A 24,604-nucleotide genomic window follows, 5' to 3' on the forward strand; every position below is an offset into this window, starting at 1 on the left:
GTATCTTTTATTGTTTATATTTCTGCTTATGAATCTTAGATCATAAACTTGTAACAGAAAAAAAAAAAAAAACCACCAATGAAATACTCTCCATGTCTTGGATTCTTTTGTTTTATGCTTTACTTTGTTCAATACTTATATGCTGAAGTATTCAGCATCGCATGAATTAATTTAACCAGGCCATTAGCCACATCATAACTAAGAAATATATGTGCATAAAACCAGTAGAGCTGTAGTGAGAGTTGTTTTTTTGTTTTTGTTTTTGTTTTGTTTTGTTTTGTTTGTAGTGAGAGTTTTAATTCTTCCCTGAAACTCAGGATACATCTGCATCCAATGCTGCTTCCCATGTTTAAAAAAATATATGTTCTTTTCTTTTAAATACATGTTCTCAACTGCAGTGACTTCAGACACAGAATTTAATGTCACTCCCTATTATTCCTTTCCATCTTTCCTCTTGAAAAGTCAGATACAAAGCGATCATTCTTGGTTAATCTATACCTGCTTTTTAAAAGATTTTTCCAGACTGTAATCATGAGGTCATCGGGAAGCAAGGTTAAGTCATCATATGCAGAAATCAGTTTGCATTTTGTCTTCTCACAATGTCTGTGTTGTGGGTACTCAGCTAGCAAAGCAAATATTTCCTCTTTTGCCGTGTCTGCAAAGCTGCATGTGCCACAGGCTGCTGGATCAGGTGCCAGGAGCCCATCCTTAGGTCCCACAGCATCTGCGAGTGGGCCACTGTCCTAGAACAAGTGGCATCTGTCACAAAGGCTGGTTTTCCTCCTTTCCCAGGAGCTTGTGTCTGGTTCAGCAGAACCTGGGAAGCTTACAGTAATCACTGGCCACAGAGTACTTGGTATACCTTGCAGCATCTTAGACCTCTTGAAATGGGTGTTTGGTGTTATCAAAATGTAGTTTCTTTGGCCCACCTGGCTGGCTCAGTCAGATGAGCGTGTGACTCTTGATCTCGGGGTCGTGAACTTGAGCCCTGTGTTGGGTGTAGAGATTACTTGAATTTTCCTATCATGCCCATTGAGGATATTCTCCTGTGACTAGTTTCATTCATCCCCACCACCCCCCCCACAACTGTTTCTTTTCTTTTCTTTTCTTTTTTAAGATTTATTTATTTATTATTTGATTTGGATTTTAAATTTTATTTATTTATTTATTTACAGTGAGAGAGAAAGAGAGAGAGATAGAGAGAACGAACATAAGCAGGGCGAGTGGGAAAGGGAAAAGCAGGCTTCCCACTGAGCAAGGAGCCTGATGCTCAATCCCAAGACCCTGGGATCATGACCTGAGCCCAAGGCAGAAGCTTAACGACCGACTGAGCCTCCCAGGTGCCCCCGCAAACTATTTCTTGATTTGAAGCCGCTGCTGGGTGTTTGGGAAGTGGTTTCAAAGAATTCTATGAGGATTGAACCAACTCTTTGCTTATACTGTTGCCAATGTAGCAACAATTAAGTTCAACTTAAAGAAAATATGTGTTGGGGCACCTGGGTGGCTCAGTGGGTTAAAGCCTCTGCCCAGGTCATGATTTCAGGGTCCTGGGATCGAGCCCCGCATCGGGCTCTCTGCTCAGCAGGGAGCCTGCTTCCTCCTCTTTCTCTCTGCCTGCCTCTCTGCCTACTTGTGATCTCTGTCAAGTAAATAAATTAAAAAAAAAAAAAAAGAAAGAAAATATGTGTTAAGTAGGTGTTGTTTGTTTGAATGCCTGGACAGTGGGCCTGCAGGGAGGAAGTATTGTAAAGGAGTATAATAGAATGCAATGGATATAATAGTGGAGTATACTAGATGTTCTGGAACCTGATGGACGAAGCAGGTAATTCCAGGTAAGAGGTGGTTTTAGGAAAGATGAGCCCCCACATTAATCTTCTTTTTTTATAAAGATTTTTATTTATTTATTTGACAGAGAGAGATCACAAGTAGACAGAGAGGCAGGCAGAGAGAGGAAGGGAAGCAGGCTCCCCGCTGAGCAGAGAGCCCGATGCGAGACTCGATCCCAGGACCCTGAGATCATGACCCGAGCTGAAGGCAGCGGCTTAACCCACTGAGCCACCCAGGCGCCCCCACATTAATCTTTTTTTTTTTTTAAGATTTTATTTATTTATTTGACAGAGAGAGATCACAAGTAGGCAGAGAGGCAGGCATAGAGAGAGAGGAGGAAGCAGGCTCCCCGCCAAGGAGAGAGTCCAATGTGGGGCTCGATCCCAGGACCCTGGGATCATGACCTAAGCCGAAGGCAGAGGCTTTAACCCTCTGAGCCACCCAGGCGCCCCCCCCCACATTAATCTTAAGTAAAGAATGAAGTAAGCTTCCAGATCAAAAATGCCCAAACACCTTTTTAGTCTGTTTTGATTGGTGGTATCTATTATATTGGGGAAGGTTTTTAAAAAGAACATTTATGATTTATTTTTTTGATGACCAAGTAGGACATGTACATTATCGAAAAAGCACAATATAAAAAATAAAAAGATTACCATGAATCCCTGAAACGAAACCACTTTTTGATTGTTTTTTGACTGTCACATTTCTTTTCCTTTATGTGTATCCCTCCAGTGTTTTTCTGTGCATTTATTTTTTATTATGTTATGTTTGTCATCATAGAGTACTTCATTAGTTTTTGATGTAGTTTTCCAAGATTCATTGTTTCTATGTATTTAGATGGCAGATCATGCATGATTTTCACAGATTTAACAAGGGTGTTTCTGATCATCCTGAAAATGCAGTGTGTCCTAGGAATTGATCCCATTTTTGTCGAAGGACATCCACCTTCCAATTTAGGGGCTGGCTTCAGTGTCCACAGTACTCTTGGGCACACAATTTTAATCATGGCCTACTCTAGCTTAGAAACACTTTACCCCGTACAGACCTTACCTTGCTATTACACTGGTAGTTGATTCTGCCGTGAAATATTTGCTTGGTTAGAAGGCAGTGGTGATTTAGCCCAGCTGTGAAATAACACTAGTGTAACCAAAAGCACGTAAACACTAAGAACTGCAAATCCATGAAGTGCCTGCCCTTTGTGCATGCCATTGCTCCGGGTCAAAGGTCAGTGGGCCAAGACTTCCAGCCTGCCTGGCTCCTTCTCCTATTTTCAGCTCCAAGGGCAGCCAGGACAACGTGTTCTTTGTTTCTATTTCTTAGTTTTACCGGAACCCATGAAGGCCCCTGCCAACGTTGGCTCCATATCTATCCTTTTCATCTCTAACTGGAGATTCAATGACAGGAAGTTCATAAGCCATAAAAGTTACCAGCTCTTTCTCCGCTCTGAAAATGGCAGTGCTTCCTCCTGCCTGGAGGCGGACAGGCATTTTTGGTCCCGTTTCTGCATTGTTCTCTCCTCCTAGCCCTCCGCAGATAGAGCTGAAAAATCACCAAAGGCCCTGAACATTTTTCACAAAAATCCTCTGTGATGTGCTTTTAGCAATCGTTTTGAGGAAGCTGAGCCCTTGTCCCTCAGAGTGCAGCAGAGAGAGTCAAGGACAGGAATAAAACTCAGAACCCAAAATATATTAGTCTTTTTCCTTTTGGAGTTTTAAAGGACGAGAAAAGACCTCAAGAAATTAAAATAACAACTTGTATGCTGTAGGAGACCTCCTGAGTCAGAGAGTTGGACCCTTTCTGCCAGTTTCTAGCATTTTGACCTTGAGTAGGGAGCTGAGCTACAGAGTCTCTAATACCCCTCGGATTCAGATAAATACGCAGTGATCCTTACAGGGATGGCCTTTCCCCCCATTACTTTTCCCATCTTGAGTGTTGGGTAAAAGTTCCTCAGATCACCTGGCAATTTTTCTATGAACCAAGAAATTAACCAGGGCCCCATGTATGACCAGAATGAATTTGAGCCTCCCTTCCTCTCCAGACAAATATTTCAGAGTAGGGGTTGAATTCAGCTTCCCAAATTCTAAAGAAGTGTTTTCATGATTGAAAGTAAGATAACACTGGACATCGACTAGTAGGTATTTTTTAAAAAGATTTTATTTATTTGAGAGAGACAGAGAAAACAAGCAGGAAGAGAGGCAGAGAGAGAGGCAGAAGGAGAACCAGGCTCTCCACTGAGCAGAGAGCCTGATGCAGGACTCAATCCCAGGACCCTGAGATCATGACCTGAGCTGAAGGCAGATGTTTAACCAACTGAGCCATCCAGGTGCCCACTAGTAGGTATTATTGAAGTGGTAGGTTTTCTAGGAATTTTTCATTGGCTCTATGTGCATATATGTGTGTGAAACAGAAATTGGAACTGGTCCTTGTACCAGCAACTTTTATCAGATGGATCCCTCCATGCGAGCAGTTGTTTTCTTGTCTTTACACATAAGGGGCCTCTTCTACTCCTATTTTTTCAGAAGCCATTGATGGCAGACCCCTCATTTCTCTCCTCCAAAGATCAAGGAAGCCCAAGGAAGCCTACCATGTTGGCCACTGCTTGATATTTGGGGTGTATTTGCTTTCTTTTTGAGATGTAGACAAGGATCTACTGCTTCACGAGCAAAGCCATGGCAGACACAAGACTCCGACTTCTGTCTGGTGCTTAATTCTTAAGATGACTCCTATACTGGTTCCGTGTAGCTGGAAGCCGGAGCCCTTGGGTAGTGCCATGCCCCAGGCTGCAACTTTCTTGCCTTTGAAGCCCACTGAAGTAACATCATGTGAGAAGGCTGAAGCCTTCACATGGGCAGAATAAAGAAAGGAGGCCTCCATTACAGAAATACCAAGAGAGAGGGCTTTTCAACCTTTCTTTATCCCATCTGTTAAGTTGAGGATGGCAAGCAGTAGAGTCCAGGTTGGGACTAGATCCCATTGGTGGATGGAGAATGCTCCAGCTGTGAGGACCTGCCAAGGAACATCCCAAGAAAGCTCCAGAACTGTGCTTATAGAATAATCTTCGTGTATCCTAGAATGGAAACACATCACCTTGTGTTCTTTTTTTGAATTTCTGGAAATTGGGGGACAATGAAAGAGACATCCTGGAAATTCTTCTCAACAAAATCTTTACTCATAGTTCCTAGAACAGTCCAGACTCTTAGAGTCTGTTCTTTTTAGGCTTTGTCTGTTTTAGTAATAGATTCTTTTTTCCAATAAGACTCTGTCTTTAGAGACAGGGAAACTGAGTCTGAGTTGCCTATAATAATAGGCATAGACTCTCCACAGGAAGAGTCAACTGAGGCTTTGATTCCAACTCACTGCAGGTGCTCTTTCTACCAAACCACTGGAGATTATGAAGTCAAGGGGAGGCCAGAATCGGGCTTGACCAGATTAAACCATGCATGCCTTACAAAATTTAGCACCTTGATCTTGATTCACATGTGCAGGAAATTCTCACATTGATGCGTTCTGACTCCGGGTAAATGAGAACTTTGTTGAGAACCAAATGCTAAAGCCCCCTGTAGGTGCATGTGTGCAGTTCCCACTCTGGATTTTTCCATACCACAACAGAAGACAACCTTCCTCTTTTACTCTTGTCTTCTCTGTGCTCAACCAGCGGGTACATGTCAACCTCTTTTTTTTTTTTTTTTTAAGATTTTATTTATTTATTTGACAGAGAGAGATCACAAGTAGGCAGAGAGGCAGGCAGAGAGAGGGAGAGGGGAGCAGGCTCTCTGCTGAGCAGAGAGTCCGATGCAGGACTCGGTCCCAGGACCCTGAGATCATGACCTGAGCTGAAGGCAGCGGCTTAACCCACTGAGCCACCCAGGCACCCCTCAACCTCTTTTTTTGGAATTAAATCTCATTTCCAGTGGTGGGATAAGGCGTTCTGTATTTGGGAACCTTGAACAGAAGGCGTATCACTAATGTCCTGTGTTAGTGGATGTCAGCTAAAACTCAGCGTTGACTTTTCTAGCCAAAGGCCACCCCCTGCCAGCTGGTGGGAGGTTGGAGGGGTTGTCCATGAAGGAGATTCATAAACAGTGAGGAAGGAGCTGCAAACACTTTGGATTTGTTGCTCTGGAAGGATTCGGGATGCTTCCTTTTCTCGCCCCAGGCCTTCAGATGGCCAGAGGCCAGGGGGATCTTGGTAGCTGTGGTGATTTTTCCACCCATTTCCTGATAAACACAGAGACAAGAACCTTTTGTCTCCAGAGACTGGAGCTGAGCAGCCGGATTCTATTGTTGGTCTGGCTGAGGGAGGGCCTAAATCAGAAGTTATGCATGGGGGACCCAAGAAGACACTGATGGAGAGACCCAGCGCCCATGATGTTTCTTGTTGCCACTGGGCTTCTCCCCTTCCTCACTCAAAAGGAATAAACCTGTTGTTTGCAGAGGAACCCTACCAGTCTCCCATCATGGAAGTATAAGATCAATGCCTGCCTGGGAGGTGAAGCTAGTCTAGTGAGAGAAGTAAGTGCAATACAGAATAAAATAGGGTAAGTGCCCCAGAGGTGCATACACAGTGGCTGAAGGAATAGAAGGTGCCAAAAGATGACTTGCAGGAGAGATGGGGAGGGAGCAGGATCTGACCTTGGGTTTGACAAGGGGGTTGGAACCATTGTCCAAGTAGGCATCCCAGAGGTCAAGGGGGGAGCTGAACAATAGCAAAGAGATGCTTTTGGGGACATCCTCTTTCCCACCTTGAGTCCAAGAGCAAGGTTTATAAGTACTAATACGGGGGATATATTCTTGTGTTTTAATCCAGATTGTCTCAGCCCAAAACTGTGCCACAGTTTTTCTCTTATTCTTGTATCATCTTGCCTATTATTAACATACCTAACATTTTTTTCCTTTAAATTGACTCACCTTTGACATATATTATACAAAGTAAGTTTGGTAAACCAGTCATAGAAAGACAAACAATGTAGGATCCCACTTCGACGAGGTACGTAGAGGAGTCCAAATCATAGAGACAGAAAGTACAGCAGTGGTTTCTCCAAGTGAAGGGTGTTTTGTTGTTGTTGTTGTTTTTGTTGTTGTTTAACTAGGCATAGATTACAGTTTTGCAAGAGGAAAAGAGTTCTGGAGACGGATGGTAGTGATGGTTGTACAACGATGTGGATATACACAACCTCACTGAACTGTACATTTAAAAATGGTTAAGATGGGGTGCCTGGGTGGCTCAGTGGGTTAAAGCCTCTGCCTTTGGCTCAGGTCATGATCCCATGGTCCTGGGATCGAGCCCCACGTCGGGCTCTCTGCTCAGCAGCAAGCCTGCTTCCCTTCCTCTCTCTGCCTGCCTCTCTGCCTACCTGTGATCTCTGTCTGTCAAATTAAATAAAATTTAAAAAAAAATGGTTAAGATGGTAAATTTCTATGTTGTGTGTATTTTACCACAATAAGAAAAATTGGGGAAAAGGAAGTAAATTTAATATCTCTGCCATCACTGAGAACTACACTAAATATAGCACCTATTTATTTTATTTCATTTCATTTCATTTTATATTTAAAGATTTTATTTATTTACCTGACAGGGAGAGATACAGCAAGAGAGGGAACACAAGCAGGGGGAGTGGGAGAAGGAGAAGCAGGCTTCTTGCTGGACCCCACCATGATCCTGGACCCCAGGATCATGACCTCAGGTGAAGGCAGATGCTTAACGACTGAGCCACCCAGACACCCCTACAGCAGCTATTTAAATAAGTTACTGGACATTAAAATAAAAACTGTGCCTCCATGTGAGACCTTGATATATCTAACTTTCTTTGGGAAATATTGTCAATTATAATAAACCATAGAGAACTTATAAAATATCAAAATTTTCCCACCAAATACGGTTGGGTTTTGTTTTTGAGCGTTTTGCTGTGTCCCAGGACTGTAGCTCTTTGTTAGGGAGGCAGGCGATAACGATGAATCTTAAGCCGTAATTAAGCCCCGGACAAAAGCACATTGGAAGCCAAGGCTCTGCTTTTATGGTTATTTTTGTTTTGTTGCGCTTTGTTGATGGGCTCAGCATCCTACTGATGATAATTAACCCCATCAATTTGTCATGATTCATTCTATGACAATGTATTAAACACTAACTGTGTATGTAAACAAGAAAAACTATTCGTTTTCTTCAAAGTTGGGAAGGTCCACTGGAGACCTTCAAGGACCCAGGGTGCAGGCTGTAGCAAGAGCTCTGAGTCTTCCTCAAGGTTGAGTTATCAGGGAGCATTTTGCTGGAAATCCAGGTAAGACCTGGCTGGAGCCTACCACTCACCACTGCAGATCCAAATCTGAGGTGGCCTTTGTGGGTTACTCAGCCCCAAGTGCACTGCCAGGATTGGTCTGGAAGACAGGCAAAGCAAGCTGGGCGTCTCCTACCAAGAGAGAATCACCTTCTACACCTTTCTAAAGCCTGATATAGGAGAGACTCCTTGTTAAGGATCTGCCTTTGGCTCAGGCCATGATCCCAAGGTCCTGGGATCCAGCCCCATGTCAGGCTCCCTGCTCTGCAGGAAGCCTGCTTCTCCCTTTCCCACTCCCCCTACTTGTGTTCTCTGGCTGTCTGTCTCTCTCTTTCTGTCAAATAAATAAAATATTAAAAAAAAAAAAAGCGTAATATAGGAGACCAGGTGTAGAGCCTGGAGCCAGGAATTGGAGAGTAGAGAAGAAGACAAAAGTCAAAAGCCAAGCTATATTTTAGGAGGTCATGATAGTACTTCCTTCAACCTATCCTGCTGACTTGGTCATCTAAATGTCTCCCGATGTCCCAATTTACAAGGCCCATTGGTTCTATAAATGGAAGCAAAGCAGAATATCTAGATATAATGCAAGTGTAGCTTTTCCATGAAGGTAGACTGCATTTGGTAGCACCAAATTCCAAGTCAGACAAGGTCATGTTTGTGGGGAGGCACACACATGCACACGTGCAGACATGCTTCTGCATGAGCCAGCGAACCATAAGAAGTGGTTTAGGAGAGCATTACTTTGCCTTATTTAATTCCAGAGGACTTGCCATGGATTCCAGAGGACTTGCCATGAGAGATTTTTCAAAGTTAGTTAATTAACTAAACCAAATCTTTTTCAGTTGAACTATTATCTAACAGTATGCTTTAGAAAGAAAAATTTGGAGGACATTTGAAGTATTTAACTGAAACTGCTTTTGTCTTTAAAAAATAATCAAGGCTATCTTACCATGGTTGTTGATGTAAATTGTCCAAATATAATTGTTCAGGGGCACCTGGGTGACTCAATTTGTTAAGTGGCTGCCTTCAGCTCAGGTCTTCAGGTCGTGATCCAGGGCTCCTGGGATACACTCCCATGTGGGGCTCCATGCTCAGCAGGGAGTCTGCTTCTCTCTCTCTCCCTCCACTCCTCCCCCCACGTGTACGCTCTTTCTTTCTCTCACACGTCAATAAATAAAATCTTAAAAAAATTAAAAAAATAAAATCATTCAGCTTAATGAAGGTTTGCTTTTAACACACACAGAGAAGGTTTGGCTTTTTATTTTTTGTGTCTACTTGTTTTGTCCCCGTGTCCTGAACATAGAACCATCCAGAGAGCACTGCACCTGTGCTGAGACCCATTAGCCAAATGGGGGCTACCACCTTGTTGATGGTAAAAAATAATTTGGCGGTATGCCTTGTACCTAGACCCCTAAAGCTTCATTTTTGCTATCCAGTGGCTGAAATAAGATTCTGATGTATAGAAGGTTGCTAGCTATATTCACTGCACCATTATTTTTTCCTACAGAGACAACCTACATTTAAGTTTTAGGTACTTTATATATTGCTTGGTTCTCGATGTCATTTGTTTGAAAAAAGAGTAGTTTATAAAGTCAAAGCCTAGTCCTCCTATGTGATGTTTGGGACCCTGGTCACTGGATGCTGCATTGATGATAGGTCATGTCGTCCTCTGGAGTTGTGGCTTAGGACAAGAAAGAGCATTGTTCGGAAAGTCTGCTGCAAATTATTCTTCTCTGAGGTGAACTTGATTCTGTAACGTTGAATAAAAGTAGACCTAGTGTCTTTCTGCCCGTCCTGTATTAGAACATGCTTTCTGCAATTTCTTGCTCCTGCCTAGGCTACTAACATGAGGCCCTGGGTATGAAGGGAATCGAGCCAAGTGGAAAGCCTGCTCTCATTCCACACTCAAAAGCGCCTTAAATTGGGTGTGACCAGAATGTGGCTGTTGCTGGAGAGCCGTGTTCCCAAGAGTGGGTGTGATAGCCACTGAGCTGCTTTGGAGCCGTGAGGCCCTGGTCCATTGGCGTGGCGCCAGATACAGTATCTGAGTTGCCCAGAGTTTGTTCTCTGCTCCTAGAGGCACCTTGGTGGGGACCATTCTGTGGTTTGCCCAGTATTTTCACATGTGGTATAGGTCTCACTGAATCTGTACCTGAGCTTTATCTGTCCATGAAAGCAGGCCTAGATGCTTGGAAATAGTAAGAGTAGTTGAATAAATAAATGAATGTTGTACTCATAAACCCAGGGAGATGGTATATATTTTCCCCAACATATTATGTTGAGAAATTTCAAACATTATAGGAAAGTTAAGAATAGTACTGTTCACCTAAATTCACCAGTTGTTGAAATTTTGCCACATTTTCTTTACCTCTGTATTCCTCCCCCTTTTCTTATTTTTGTTTGTTTTTATTTTTTTATTATGTTCAGTTAGCCAACATATAGTACATCATTAGTTTTTGATGTAGTGTTCAGTGATTCCTTAGTTACGTGTAATGCCCAGTGCTCATGCCAGCACATGTGCCCTCCTCAATGCCCATCAACCTGTTACCCCCACATCCCCCCACTCTGAAAAACAGTGTGGAGGTTCCTCAGGATGTTAAGAATAGGAGCTACCCTACGACCCAGCAATTGCACTACTGGGTATTTACCCCAAAGATACAGATGTAGTGAAAAGAAGGGGCACATGCACCCCAATGTTCATAGCAGCAATGGCCACAATAGCCTCCCCCACCCTTTTTTGGAGGGGAATGGGAGGCTGACCATTTGACATTTACTTTCCAACATTTTCACACTTTGGCCCTAAATTCTTCAGTTTGCATCTCTTAAGGACAAAAGCATTTTCCTACATAAATAACAGTACTACACTCAGGAAATTAAACATTAATACAGTATTATCTGTTATATGCCCTTATTGAATATCCCCAGTTGTCCTTTATAGCTGTTTTTTATTCTGATGCCACATGCGATCAATTCTGTGCACTCAGTGTAGTTACCTCTCTTACATCTCTTTATTCTCCTTTTATCTATAATAATCCCACAGCCGTTTAAAAATTTTTCATGACATTGACATTTTGAAGAGTTCAGGCCAGTGGTTTTGCAGGAAGTCCCTGAATTTGGATTTGTCTGGTTGTTTTTTCTTGTGTAGGTTCAGGTTAAACATGTTTGGGGGCAGGACGATGACCTAGATGTTATTATGACCTTCTCGGAGCAAATATTAGGGGGACATGATATCAGGCGCCTCATTATTGGAGGGGTTGATGCTAATGACATGGTTCAGATGGTGTCTCACGGAGGCAACTGGGTTGTTCAGTGGGTTCAATGTCTGCATTCGGCTCAGGTCATGATCCTCAGGGTCCTGGGATCGAGCCCCACATCAGGTTCCCTGCTTGGCGGAGAGTCTGCTTCTCTCTCTCTCTCTCTCTCCTCTGTCTCTAGTTTGCTCTCTCTCAAGTTAATAAATAAAATCTTTAAAAAATAACATAACAAGATGGTGTCTCACAGATTTCTGTGTTGTCAGGGTACCTTTCCTCCTCCTGATAAGTAATCTGTGGGCAGAGATTTGAAGACTGTGAATGTTCTATTCCCTCACAACCTTTCACCTGCTGATGATTAGCACCCACTCAGCATTCTTGCTTATATCAGTTCTACACCATGCTGGAGGGGTTCTGTACCCCGTGCAGATTAGAAAGGCAAAGCTCAAAAGGGGAGGTGGGGCTCACATGGTGGCCGGCCTCCCGCGACCATGTCATCATTAGAACCTCCTGAATTATATCACAATGAATTATCTTTTATAAACCAGTCATTCTTTGCCCCTCCCCCATATATGCGGCAGACATCTGTTTAAAGAATCACTGGTTTCTATTATTCTCATCAGCTTCTGTTTTAGGTTGAATTCCCTCGATGCAGAGCCCTCTGCTGTGATTTACTGAGATAGGGTCTAAGGAACAGCCTGGGAAGGGGTGAGCAGGGCCATCTGGGATGAGTAGGAAACCAGGCAGAGATCCGGGGGCAGCTGGAGGGTAATCTCAGCCTGATCCCACAGGGAATTCTGCCACATGACTAGCACCCGGGGATTGTCTCACCTTCAGGCAAGAAGGCCGTTCCTCTACGCCCTGTCTCAGTATGTCATTAGTGCATCTGCTCCCAGGGGAGCACAGAACTTTCCAGGCATGCACAGGACAAGGGAGCAGCCAGCACCCACGGCAGCGGGGGAATAGGTCCCCAGTCTGGTAAAGGGGAACTGGGCAGGGCACCAACAGCGTCCAATACGGATTCATTTCCCTTATTAGTTCTTTCCTGAAGGTTGTCTCTAAGACAAGCCAATCTGTCTTTTTTCATTCTTTCTTTCAACCTATGTTATAATAATATACTACCAACCTCAAATGTTTGATGGTAAAAGAAATGCATTAGCTTAGTCATTTCCAAAGATAAGATCTAATTTATGGTTGCTCCTTGATGAAGCCCCATGAATCTCATTCACTGTCTTCCTGTCTGGGCCCGGGCTTTTCAGGCTGAGGTTGGTTGTCAGGACAAAGACTCTTTACCTCTTGAACAGCTGAGGTTGTTCAAGGATGTGCCCGTCTCAGGAAGGAAGAAGTGTCCACATACTAATCACCGCACACGTGAGGGTTAGGATTGGTGTGTTAGAGACGGTAGAATTTGCTTTTGGTAAAATAGCACCAGGCTGAGATGGCAGGAATGGAGGGTTTACTTAGGTCTGGAGAATTCTTTCGGGGGCATGTTACCACCGTGCACCACCCCCCTGCAAAAAACCACCCACCTCATTGGTTCTGAGTTCAAGAACACATTTTGCTCCTCCGTCTCAAGCAAATGCTCCCCAGACTGCTGCATCAGCATCTCCTGGAGCTTGTTAGAAATGCAGGGCCCCACCCCGGACTGCGGAATCAGACCCTCTGGGGCTGAAAGCAGGAATCTGCAGCTTAACAAACCCCAGGAGATTTCTCTGTTTGGCTCAAGCGCCAATCCAATGCCGTGGTTGTAAACTTGGCTGCAAGCTGGAATTGCCTGGGGAAATTTGTAAAATTCTGATGCCTGCATCCCGCCCCAAAAAGCGTCTGATTTATTTGATCTGGGGTGCAGTCTGGCCATCAAAATATGTTTAAGCTCCAGGCAGTTTTTATGGGCAGCCAGCGTTGAGAATCACTGCTCTCAAGTTGCCTCGTTTGCCTCATGGGAAAGGAATTTTAACAGCAGCTTCGTTTTAAAGAGTGCATCTTATAGCTGCAAAGATTCACTTCAGAATACCTGGAGGCCCTGGGGCGGGGGCGGGGGGGGGGCAGCATTTGCAGAAGGAGAAACTGCTCTTTTTTGGTTCAGATGCTCCCATCTGGAAGGTGGTAGCAAAAGGTAAACTTTAAGGGGAAACAAAATGTAAATCTTGAATGGAAGCATGAGATTCTTCAGATCTGTAGAAAGTCAAGAATGTGCAGGGAAGACGTCGGGATGGGAGTCTCTGGCCAAGCCGTGCACTTATCCTTGTGGGAGTTGATACTGAGCCTGCTTCCCCCAAAACGATCAATGGCCTTAGGTTGGCTTCTTCTGTATTCAGTCCCACCTCTTAGGAGTAGAGTGGTCCACAGGGGAAGAGCACACTTTTTTTTTTTTTTTTTACATTTTTCTCACTCTTGCCTACCATTTGGCTTTATCATCATTCGCAATGTTGGAAACTTCATTCAGGCCACACATTTGGGTTTCTTGGGGTTTAGATGTTTGAAAACCATTAGAACCCTAAGCTGAACTTGCCCCTTCAAATGTGAGTGATCAGATCTGATGTTTTTCATTGGCCACTCCAAGACCGGGATTGATGACCAGCTCACTGAGACCCAGGGCATGGGAGAGGGATAGAGACACCAGAACCAAGCACTCTTGGATTGGAATTCCTACCTGCTCACTCTTACCAGAGGCATATCTTTGCCTTGAGCAAGTTACTTAAGCAGTCTGGGCTTCCCTGTCCACCGTACCCACCCTGCCTTTTTTTTTAAACACTGGATTCCTGATACCTGCCTTTGGGGGCTGTTTTCAAGGAAATGAGAGAGTGTTTGCAAAGGGCCTGGCACACAACAGACAGCACATAGATACAAGCTCACCTGTGTTCATGATCTTACTTGTTACCTGCAGAGTTGGAGGAACACCAGACCTCTTGAATTTCTAGCTCTGCCATTTCATGAGTGTTTATAATTCTGGGCAGCCCAATACCTTCTTGGGCCCCAGTTTTCTCATTCATAAAAAGGGAATTGCATACTCAGTCACAAGGTTAGTTTTGGCACCAAAGGCAACTATGGAAATCAATAAGACGTTTTTAATTGAGATGTCATTCACATAGCACACCTTACTTAAACTGTATAATTCAGTGTTTTCCAGCACATTCACAGAGTTGTACAGCCATCAGCACGTCTCCATCCAGAACATTCTCTTTACCTCAAAAAGGAATTCCATCCTGATTAGCAACCAGTACCCATCCTGTCCCTGCCCCCAGTCCCAGCAACCACTAATCTTTCTGTTTCTCTCTTTGTGTCTAGTCTAGATATTTTGTATAAGTGGAATCACACAATATTTGTGTCTAGCTGCTTCAACTTAGCATGAAGTCGTCACAGTTCATGCCATTTTGGAGTGTGGATGAGTACTCCATTCATAAACAGAATGAATGAATATTATGACTGAATAAAATTCCTTTGTATGGGTAGACCACATTTTATTTGTCCATTCATTAGGTGATGGAAATTTGGGCTGTTTCCACTTTATGGCAATAATGAACTCATGTTAATATGATTTTATAAATAGCACAGCGTTATTCAACTGTGAGGTTTTATTACAAATAATGGTATTTATTACAAATAATGGTAGTAACAAAAGTGCCTTGATGTGTGAAAAGAAATGAAATCCAGTTCATGTGGGTACAAAATGAGTGTGCATGAACGAGTGTGAATGTTTTGTTTTCACTTTTTGAGCATGATATATGCTTTGGAGCCCTAGAACCTCATGCTACCCTATGGAACATAGCATTTAGGGCTCTGTGCTCAAATTGTGAAACGGTTTATGCCAGAAGACAGACTCGACAGCATTCAGGATGCTTAGAACCTTTTGAAAACTGGGTTAGAAATAGAAGGTCTGTTGGGTCTGTCAAATATTCTGTTTAATAGTATAGATATGGAGTGAGAGCTGATATGACGCCTTCCCCCAGAAAGCTTTCAGGCTAGAGGGGAAGACAAGTGAGGTGGGAATGAAAGAGGGAGTATGTGCTAGGACAGGTCTAGCCTAGAGACTGTAGGATGGTCTCCTTGTCAGAGAAATGGGGCTGCGGCCATTTGACCCCTGCCAATTCTCTTTCTCCTAGCATGGTAAGACACAAGGATGATGGCTATTCCGAAGAAAAGGATGTAAAGACCTGTCCGCGGGACTCTGGCTATGATAGCCTCTCCAACAGGCTCAGCATTTTGGACCGGCTTCTCCACACCCACCCAATATGGCTGCAGCTGAGTCTGAGTGAGGAGGAAGCAGCACAAATCCTCCAGTCCCAGCCTCCAGGGGTAAGACTCAGAATCTCAGGGAAACAGGTTGAGACAGGCAGGGCTGCTGCTTTCTTCAAGAGAAAGACTTAGAGTTCCAGAAAGTTCTTCCTAGGCTGTAGGGAGCAAGGCTTCCAGTGTGCACCTGGGTCGCAGTGCAAGGGGATTGTGGGATGTATGGAGGCAGCTCTGAGGAACAGCGCCCTTCACAGTTTGTCTTTCGGTCTTCATCAGCTCAGTTACAGAGGGAGGTTCAGGACTGGGCAGGATGACAGAGCATCCTGGTAATGAGGAGGGCCCCTGGCTGAAGGCCCTGGGCTGACTTCTTGGGCCTCAACACTGAGGATGAACCTGGTTTCGGGGTCCTCAGCTGCCCCTATTGTTATCATTCTGAGCCAGGAAACCCTGCCAGGGCCTAGCCGTCCAACTTGGGACTTCAAAAGTTCCAAAGTTCTGTGTCCATAGACTTGTCTGCTCTGGTTGCTGATGTAATCCTGTTTCTCTTGGGTTTCCTCAGTGACTTCCCACAGGGCTCACGGCCCAGTTATGTTTCTTCAGCTACTATCCACCCAACACCAGTCTCTTAATCAAGACCACTCCACGACTCTATAGAGGTTCCTCAAAAAATGTCCTTCAGTGGTTGGTGTCCTGTGCTGTTCAGTATGGTAGGCGCTTGCCCTGTGTGGCTATTTAAATTTGCACTAATTAAATTAAATTAGAAATTCAGCTCCTCAGTTGCACTGGCCACATTTGAAGTGCTCACTAGCCACAGACAGCTGGAGGCTACCCCATAGGATGATGGTGTGGAGTATAAAGTGTTTCCAACACAGGAAGTTGTATTGGACAGTGCTTATGTACCATATCTACTTCCCAAGAAAGGATAAATACAATAAATCACAGATAAAGTAAGACTTGGAACAACTCATGACAAGATATAGAAACTAAGAAAAAATGGAGAAGCAAGGGAAAAAAGGTGGGGGGAACCTCCATCATAGCCAGCTGAGAATGTTGTGGCAATTGGGCACAAAAATAAACTTTCTTGAGTTTCCTATCAGCCAGCGCCTCTCTGTTATCGTTTTTTGACTTATAAGTGAGTCTTTGTTTCTCATCAGACAGAAACAGACAGGACTGAGACTAATGTTGGAACATGCTCAGGGTGACTAGGTGCATTATTTGATCATCTTTGTGGAAAATTCCTTGGCCAACATGCCAGGTCGTTAGCTCTAGTCTGGGTCTGTATGATCAGGACCCACGTCTATGGGGCCCCCTCTTTTTGGAGGTCAAGTTGTCTGCTCCTGCATTTCTGCACAAACGTTCTAAAGAGGGAGGTCACCCTGTTGCTAAGCAATAGTTCCCTTCCCTTCCTGGCTTCCCTCCCAGCGTGGGGCGCGTCCATTCCTGCTGAGACCTGTGGGGAACAAGTCAGGCGGAATGTTCTGTCTGTCTACCTACTTGATCCCTGGACAGGACCTGCCTGACGAGGTAGGGCAAGCTGAGGGCAGGCGGAGGGCAGGTGGAGGAAGGGAGCAGCATGGATCAGAATAGGCCAGAAGCAAGAATGCTGAAGAGAAGGAAAAGCAGGTGTGAGAGGAAGGAAGATTTCAAAGATTTCAAAGTCCAGCCATGGTATCATGGGTCCTTAATACATCTCCATCCTAGGACAGGAATCGGCAGACTTTCTGTAAAAGGTCAAAGTGTAAATATTTTTGGCTTTGTGGGCCGTAGAACCTGTCAGAACCTCTCAGCTCTGCCTCATAGTGCAGCTGCAACCACAGAGAGCATGTAAGTGAAGGAGCGTGGCTTTGTTTCAATAAAGCTTTATTTATAAAAACAGGCCACAGGATAGATTTGGTCTACAGGCCCGACTTTAACAACCTCTGTTCTAAAGCTGCAGACATTCAGGAAATGAGACTTTACTCTCCCTGACCCCCAGGTTTCAGGGAGGTCCCAACCTGCACAAAGGAATGAAACTTCTACTCCGCCAACCAACCGCTGGCTCCCAGCAGGGCTTTGGGCTTTTCTACCCATAGGAATAGTGTTTGAAATCTCTGTTTCAGTTTTAGGGTGTCCCAGAAGCACTGACTCCCAGAACTGGCTATTAGATGTGTTCTATCCCATGGCTGCCTCGCTATGACTACTGGGAGAGAAGAGAGAACTCAAAGGTCTTCCTAATTCCCTCTCAGCAGACATCCAATCCCCATAGCTGCCCTCCCACCTCCACCCAGAAGAATTTTCTTGTGAGATACTGACTGGACATATGGAGGGGAGTGAAGATGAGGTGAAATGATAATAACGGAGCAGAGAGCATAGTGTCCAAATGCAGAGGAGAGAGAAGTAGTTAGAGAAACAAGACAAGATAGGGTCCTTGGAGAAGGGCCATGTACTCCATCCAGAAGGGAACCAGAACTCAGCCAGGCTGTCCCACTGCACACTCCAGGGAACACCATTTGATTTATAGCCTAGGGAATTGGTGCCCCCTGGAGTTGTGCAGTGCCTAGCATTATAGGGCATAGTTGCCTCTGCAGTGTCAGAGGCCAGAATGGCGGCTCAAGTTGGACAGTGGGAGTTGGGTTGGTTTAAAGCACACGCCTGAAGACAGTATTAGAACCGGGAGAGAGAGTGTCACAAATTGGGGTGAGTCAGGTGTAAATGGACCTGCAGCTCTGGTGTTGGCTTCGGGGAACCTCAGAGCATTACCTCCTTTTTAGCTCCAGCAATTGTTTCACCATACCTGATCTGGCCATATCATGCTGTTTTCCAAGACAAGCTAGAAACTCTGATTTTAATTTTAAAAACCTGCTTTTTCACTCTTAGAAATAAGTTTAATTTTCTTTCTCTCTCCTTTTTTTTTTTTTTTTTAAGATTCATCTATTTATTTGAGAGAGAGAGAGAGTGTGGGGGGAGGGGCAGAAGGAGAGCAGGAGAAGCAGACTCCACTAAGCATGGAGCCCGATGTGGGCTCGATCCCACAACCCCGGGATCATGATCAGGGCTGAAATTAAGAGTCAGATGCTCAACTGAAGCACTCAGATGCACCACAAATTTAATTTTCTCTCATAAATATACCCATGAGCCAAATTAGCCAGTGAACTCCCAATTCACCTCGTAGGGTTTAGCCATGTTACTCCTGTTTAGAATCTGGGTTCATCAACCATGGTGCCCATGGAAGACGTGGGCTAGAGAACACATAACAAGAGCTATAAAACAATCACCAAACTGAAATTGCTTCTGCAGACTGAGGGAGCATTGGTCTCCTGGAGAAGATTCTGTCAAAGGGAAAGTAGGATTCTTTTGAAGCCAGTTATCAAAGGAAGGCAGCTGGGGCATGCTTGTTGAGAGTCCCTTTCGCTGGCAGTAGAGTATCCCTGGTTGAGCCTTGAAGTTTAGTTATGAAGGGCCTTCTAGTCATGGACATCGCATGTGCAGGAAATCACGTGCTCAGCTTCTCACCTTCTAGATAGTTCCTAAGCTTGAATTTTTTTTCCCTCCACTAGATATTCCTGGTTCGTAAATCCACCAAAATGCAGAAGAAGGTTCTCTCCCTTCGCCTCCCCTGTGAATTTGGAGCCCCTCTCAAGGAATTTGCCATAAAGGAAAGCACGTACAGTAAGTGGTCACTGGGTGGCAAAGTCCTGGTTGATGGGAGGGCCTCTGGTCACCCAAGCAAGTGGAAGTGGACAGAGCTTGCCCTTCAAGACAGACAGACATGAGTCGGAGTCCTGGCACAGTTACTTCTTCACTCGGTGACTGGGCAGGTAACCTACCCAAGGAGCCTTGGTTTTCTTGTCAGGATAATGGGGTGATGGCAGCATCAGGGAGCTGTTAATAGTTTAAGTAAACAGCCTGTGTGCAGCCCACTGCTTGGCACATGGCAGGTTGGCTTTCTTGCCCCTCCCCAGTTAAGTAGAGCGTGGATTTGGTTCCTAGGTTTACTGATGACTAACCCACAGGACAAGCTGTAGCAATTGGGCCTTTTTATGGGATGGCATGCGAAGGCATGTGTCTGCACATCTTTGTGAATTACCCTTGAGCGGACATGTTCCCTCCAGACAATCACTGTTCAGTTGTCTATGAAATGCCCCTCATCAGAGGCAGAATCCAGCCCTCTGAAAAGAAATTAGCCGGCAGAAGTTTTGAAGGAAGAAAGGTGGCTTTGGTTTTCTTTCTGCTATTCAGCAATCCCTGAAAATGTAAAGTCTCAGGAGGCCATGTTTTAAATACAGAAGGGAACACATAGTGCTGATGTATTGGCAGCTTCCGGGAAAGGATCTGCTGTGACTCTGTGCCCCAAAGGGAAAGGCTTCATCGGAGCGAGAGATGAACCATGAGAGACCATGGACTCCGAGAAACAAACTGAGGGTTTTAGAGAGGAGAGGGGTAAGGGGATGGGTTGGCTCAGTGATGGGTATTAAGGAGGGCACATATCGCACGGAGCACTGGGTGTTACACACAAACAATGAATCATGGAACACTCCATCAAAAACTAATGATGTACTGTATGGTGACTAATGTAACTTAATAAAAACAAAGAAAGCAAGCAAGCATGGGTTAACGAGCTGAGATGGGAAGGCCAGGAGTGGTGAGTTTGAAAGCCCAGCGACTCTCTCTATAGCAAGACTGAGGCAACGATGTTCACTTGCTCCCCAGTTTCCACCTAAGCAAGCCTCAGTCCCCACTTTTGAAGAAAGTGAAGGTACTGAGGTCAGTTGAAGAGCAGGGAAGGGATTATACTCAGCCTGGAGTTCATAGTCTGCCTGAACCAAATGGCCTTCACGGAGTCTAGAGGAGACATTTCCAGCAGAAGTGAAACCTGCCAGCCTCTTCGAGGTCAGCCTCAGGTTCAGCTGTCAACCTGGGCCTTGTGATGTGTTTCCTCCAGGCTTCACAAGGTTACTGATGCTCAGGAAAACCTCCACGAGCGGTCAGTGGCCCTGGTGTGTGGCTCATACCAGTGAATTTGCATGAGGAGGTAATCACAAGATAGATTGCAAACCCTCCATTCTAAAGACAATGGATAAAAATCGAAGTGAGGAAAGTCAACACTGCAGTAGCTTTTGGAAGTTTGCTAGCCAAGAAGTGATAGATCTAACTGGTTTTTACATCCCTTCTCATATCCAGAGTGAAGCGTGGTAAGTTAGCCTGGAAACCCCCTCTTAGCCCCCCTACAGTAAGTATAGTTAGTGTTTATACTTTAAAACTTTCTTGGTGTTCATCTTAGCTTCCTCCTGGCTGAAGATTTTTCCTCCGTATTGTGTCAAGATTTGTATCAGTTCCTTCTTCCCATCCAGAGGACTTACAGTGGTTGAAAAAGTTGGTCTGAGCAAAGCATTCCCTTGTGACTAGTTACCACAGGTCTTGGTCCCACCATAATGCCCCTTCCTGGTCAGGGCCTAGCTTCTGTGCGAATGGAGGTGGATCGAGAAAGGAAGGACTTGCTAGAAACACAGATATCTTGTCATAACATCTGGACAATATGGTTTAATAGTAAAGACCTGCTTATATTTGTATAGACTGCTTTCACATGAATCACCCCATTCTTAATTTAATTTAATTTAATTTTTTTAGGTTATAAACAGATCTTACTTGCCTAAATGGTATTATGGCAAAAGGAAGGCCACATGAGTACGATTCTGTAGTTATAAAAGTGGCCTCCCACAGGGAAACGGGTTAACAATTCTGACGCCACTATACATGGATACTGGACTTGAACAATGAAGTAAATGATGGCGGATGGTGGGAGCCGTGTTTTTCACTGTTGGAGAGGGAGGTTATAGATACAAGAGCAGAAGACTAGAATGATCCATGTGGTAAGGATTAGTGTTGGAGACATCAGTAAGAACTCATTTTTCTCTTGATATCAATACAGACGGCTACATGCAGAGACTATCAGTAGTCAAATGTATTTACATAGGTTAGTACACTCATGTATTTCTTTGGTCTGTCAGCTGAGAGAATGACACCTAAGAGAAAGTAGCAACCAGCACACCTAATGCCCAGATCTTGGTGTTTGTTTACTTTTTTTAAAAAAATTAAATTTGACTTGGTTAACACACAGTGTAGTACTGGTTTCTGGAATAGAATTTAGTGATTCATCACCTTCATACAATTACTCCATGTTTTAAAATTTCAGTTTCCTCTTCTACCTTTCTGAGAGAGAGGGAAAGTGCTATTCTTGTCCATTGTACAGATGAGAAAACCGAGGCTCAGAGAGGTTAACCACACCCACATTGGCTTCCCCCTACTTAACTAGTTAAATTGTGGTGCACGTGCGTGTTTCTGTTTCTGTCTGTCTGTCATGGTGTATGTGTAGAGGCATGGGTGTGTTTGGGGTGCTACAGAGATACTAAATAAGCAAACTAAAACAACATATGCAGATAACAAACAATGTAAGTGAGGATTCGGAGTGTTATAAGAGGGAGAAAAACTGAGGAACAGAGGAAATCTTCACAAGGCTGGGGCTATTTGGAATGTTTTTGGAAGGATGACTGCCTGAGTGGCATTTTGGCCGACACGACATGAGGAGTGGTTGGCAAATATGTAAGTATCTAAAGTCAAACCCTCACTGTCCTGTCATTGGGAACATGTGCAGGATGGTTCACTCTCTTGCCAGCTCATGGTCGCTGGGAAGCTTGTGCACTTGGTGGTGGCAGGTAGGGGCACGCGAAGTAAATGGGTTTTAGAATCTTCCCTGCTGAATTTACCCCAGAGCTAATTTACTGGAACCTTGTGTTTTCCTCCAAGCTTTGTACTCCTTTGGCCTTGTGTCTTAACCGGAGGTAGCCTATTTTGGAAAAGAGGAATGTGACCCAATAGGTTTACCCATCTACCCAAAGGGGGTCAAGGGCAGCGGGGGCTTTGGTGTTTCCCCAGCACTGTTGTATGCTCATGGCCTTGCAGGCTGGCCTGACCAGCCCCTTGCCCCCTCCTCAACTTCGTGTTTGAATTTTTTTTTAAAGATTTTAATTATTTATTTGACACAGAGAGAGAACACAAGCAGGGGGAGCAGCAGGCAGAGGGAGAGGGAGAAGCAGACGCCCTGCTGAGCAGGGAGCCCAATGTGGGACTCAACCTCAGAACCCTGGAATCATGACCTGAGCTAAAGGCAGATGCTAAATGGACTGAGCCACCCAAGTACCTCATGTGTTTACATTAAAAAAAAAAGATAGTTGTGCAATTTGTGCCTGTGCTGGTCTGTTTATCAAGCACTAGAGCATGAGTCAGGGCCTGGACTTCTAGGCCATGGACTCTACTGGTCTGTTTCTGGGTGACACACATCCTCACCGCAGCTGGTTCTGATAAGTTGCACAGTAGCTGGTTTGAGAGCACAGAGAGGGTCCTACACATGCAGCAGACAACAGCAGAGGACCTTTCCTTTCCCAAAACAATTCTCCAGGACACTCAGCTGGTTTCTGAAATCTTCTCTTTTGCAGCCTTTTCCCTGGAAGGCTCAGGAATCAGTTTTGCGGATTTATTCCGGCTCATTGCTTTCTACTGCATCAGCAGGTAAGACTCTACACCTCTTACGATCTCAAGCACCTGCTTAGTGCATGCCATGTAAATGGCCTCAGGGTTTCTGGATGAAAGCTGGGCAGAGGGGTCTGGGAGGCTTGCTGCCTATGAGATGTCCCTGGAGGGATTGATTATGAATTAAAACAGTCACCAACTCCCCTCTGCCAGGTGGTATCAAAATACTATGCTGGCCCACCCAAATTAATATATGCCCATGTCTTCAAGATATGCCCTTGACTCCTTTCACCTAGACCTGTCAGGCAGGAAAACAGACACACGTGTACACATATGTGCACACAGGCACGCACATAAAGGGACCCACGATGAAGACCCCTAACATTTAAAGGTCCCTGATAATGTTTCTGCAAACTCTCCAAGGGATGCTAGAAATACGGGCTCCATAAACCAGCCCATAATCTTGCATCACTGTTCTCCAGGCCCACTCAGTGCTTATGCCCTCATGCAACTGTGTTAGACTACAAGTAGTTTGCCCCCAAATCCCCGTGTTAGTGTGGGGAATCTGTGAGTTGTTGAAGGTGCTCCCTGTTTTTTTCCTTTGTAGCCATCATAGTTTTTCAAGTGGAGTGTTCTTTTGATGACTCAGAATCCATAGTCTTCATCTGCAGAGACCGACATGACCTCCACACAGGCCCCCTTGGCTTCTCTGTATGCCTGTTGCAGCCGATAGAGCACAGATAGGCATACGTTCCTGGGTTCTTTCCAAAGATCATGTCTCACAGCCATCCCAGTCTGAAGTGGAGAAGCTTGTTTGGGGTTCCTTTCCTTGATATTAATTTAAGGGTCGAGTCCGTTCTCAAAGACGGAGTTAGGTGTTTGTTGTACCTGTTGGTCTAGACCCTCCCAGGGGCAGGCACTGAGCAGTTGACCCCTAGACATCACCATGCAGGTAAAGCCACACAGTCAATGGCCTGAGGGTGGGGAGGAACTTACAGTGGGGACCTGCAGGGCTGATCACCCAGGGGAGGAAGCCAAGGGGCTTCATCTAGAGTTGGACCCAGTGGGCAAGAGCCCTTGGCCTGTGTAAGGGTGAACATCTGCTGCCCAGAAAGAAGAAGAAGCCAGTGCAGGAGCCCCCACTGGCTCCAGGAATCCACACCTGCTCTGGTTTGAGGCCAACCAGCTCCCGAAAGTGAATTTCGACACTAGCATGTTGATTGGAGGTGGAGTTGGCTTACTCTGCAGAGTTGGCTTGCTGACTGTCCTGTTGTGAAAAATCGTTACACCTATAACATAATATTTGGCAGCAGCATACGAAAGATACCATCTCTCCCCTCAGTATTCATAAGAGGCTGGTTAACCTGATGTCCAGGGCTGTTTGATGGCTGAAGGAGATAAAACACATGAAAGCCTTCCCTACACTACAAAGCATGGTCCCAATATAAGGTGCTGATGGAAAAAATCCCCACATTGACATTTTGTGATCAGAGAGTCCTGAGATTCATTTTCCTA

The 24,604-nt window shown here is 44.8% G+C and overlaps 1 protein-coding gene across 2 annotated transcripts in view; it reads left to right on the forward strand.

Moving 5' to 3' along the window:
• Positions 1 to 24,604, forward strand: part of RIN2 (Ras and Rab interactor 2) — a 177,940-nt gene that overhangs the window by 118,520 nt on the left and 34,816 nt on the right. For both annotated transcript variants that reach the window (XM_080813107.1, XM_080813106.1), the window contains 3 exons: positions 15,454 to 15,646; positions 19,120 to 19,231; positions 23,056 to 23,128. In XM_080813107.1, the coding sequence (XP_080669233.1) occupies positions 15,454 to 15,646; positions 19,120 to 19,231; positions 23,056 to 23,128 (378 nt within the window). The remainder of the gene's footprint in view (positions 1 to 15,453; positions 15,647 to 19,119; positions 19,232 to 23,055; positions 23,129 to 24,604) is intronic.

Source organism: Martes martes, assembly GCF_963455335.1.
Source record: "Martes martes genome assembly, chromosome: 9".
Classification (NCBI taxonomy): Eukaryota; Metazoa; Chordata; class Mammalia; order Carnivora; family Mustelidae; genus Martes; species Martes martes.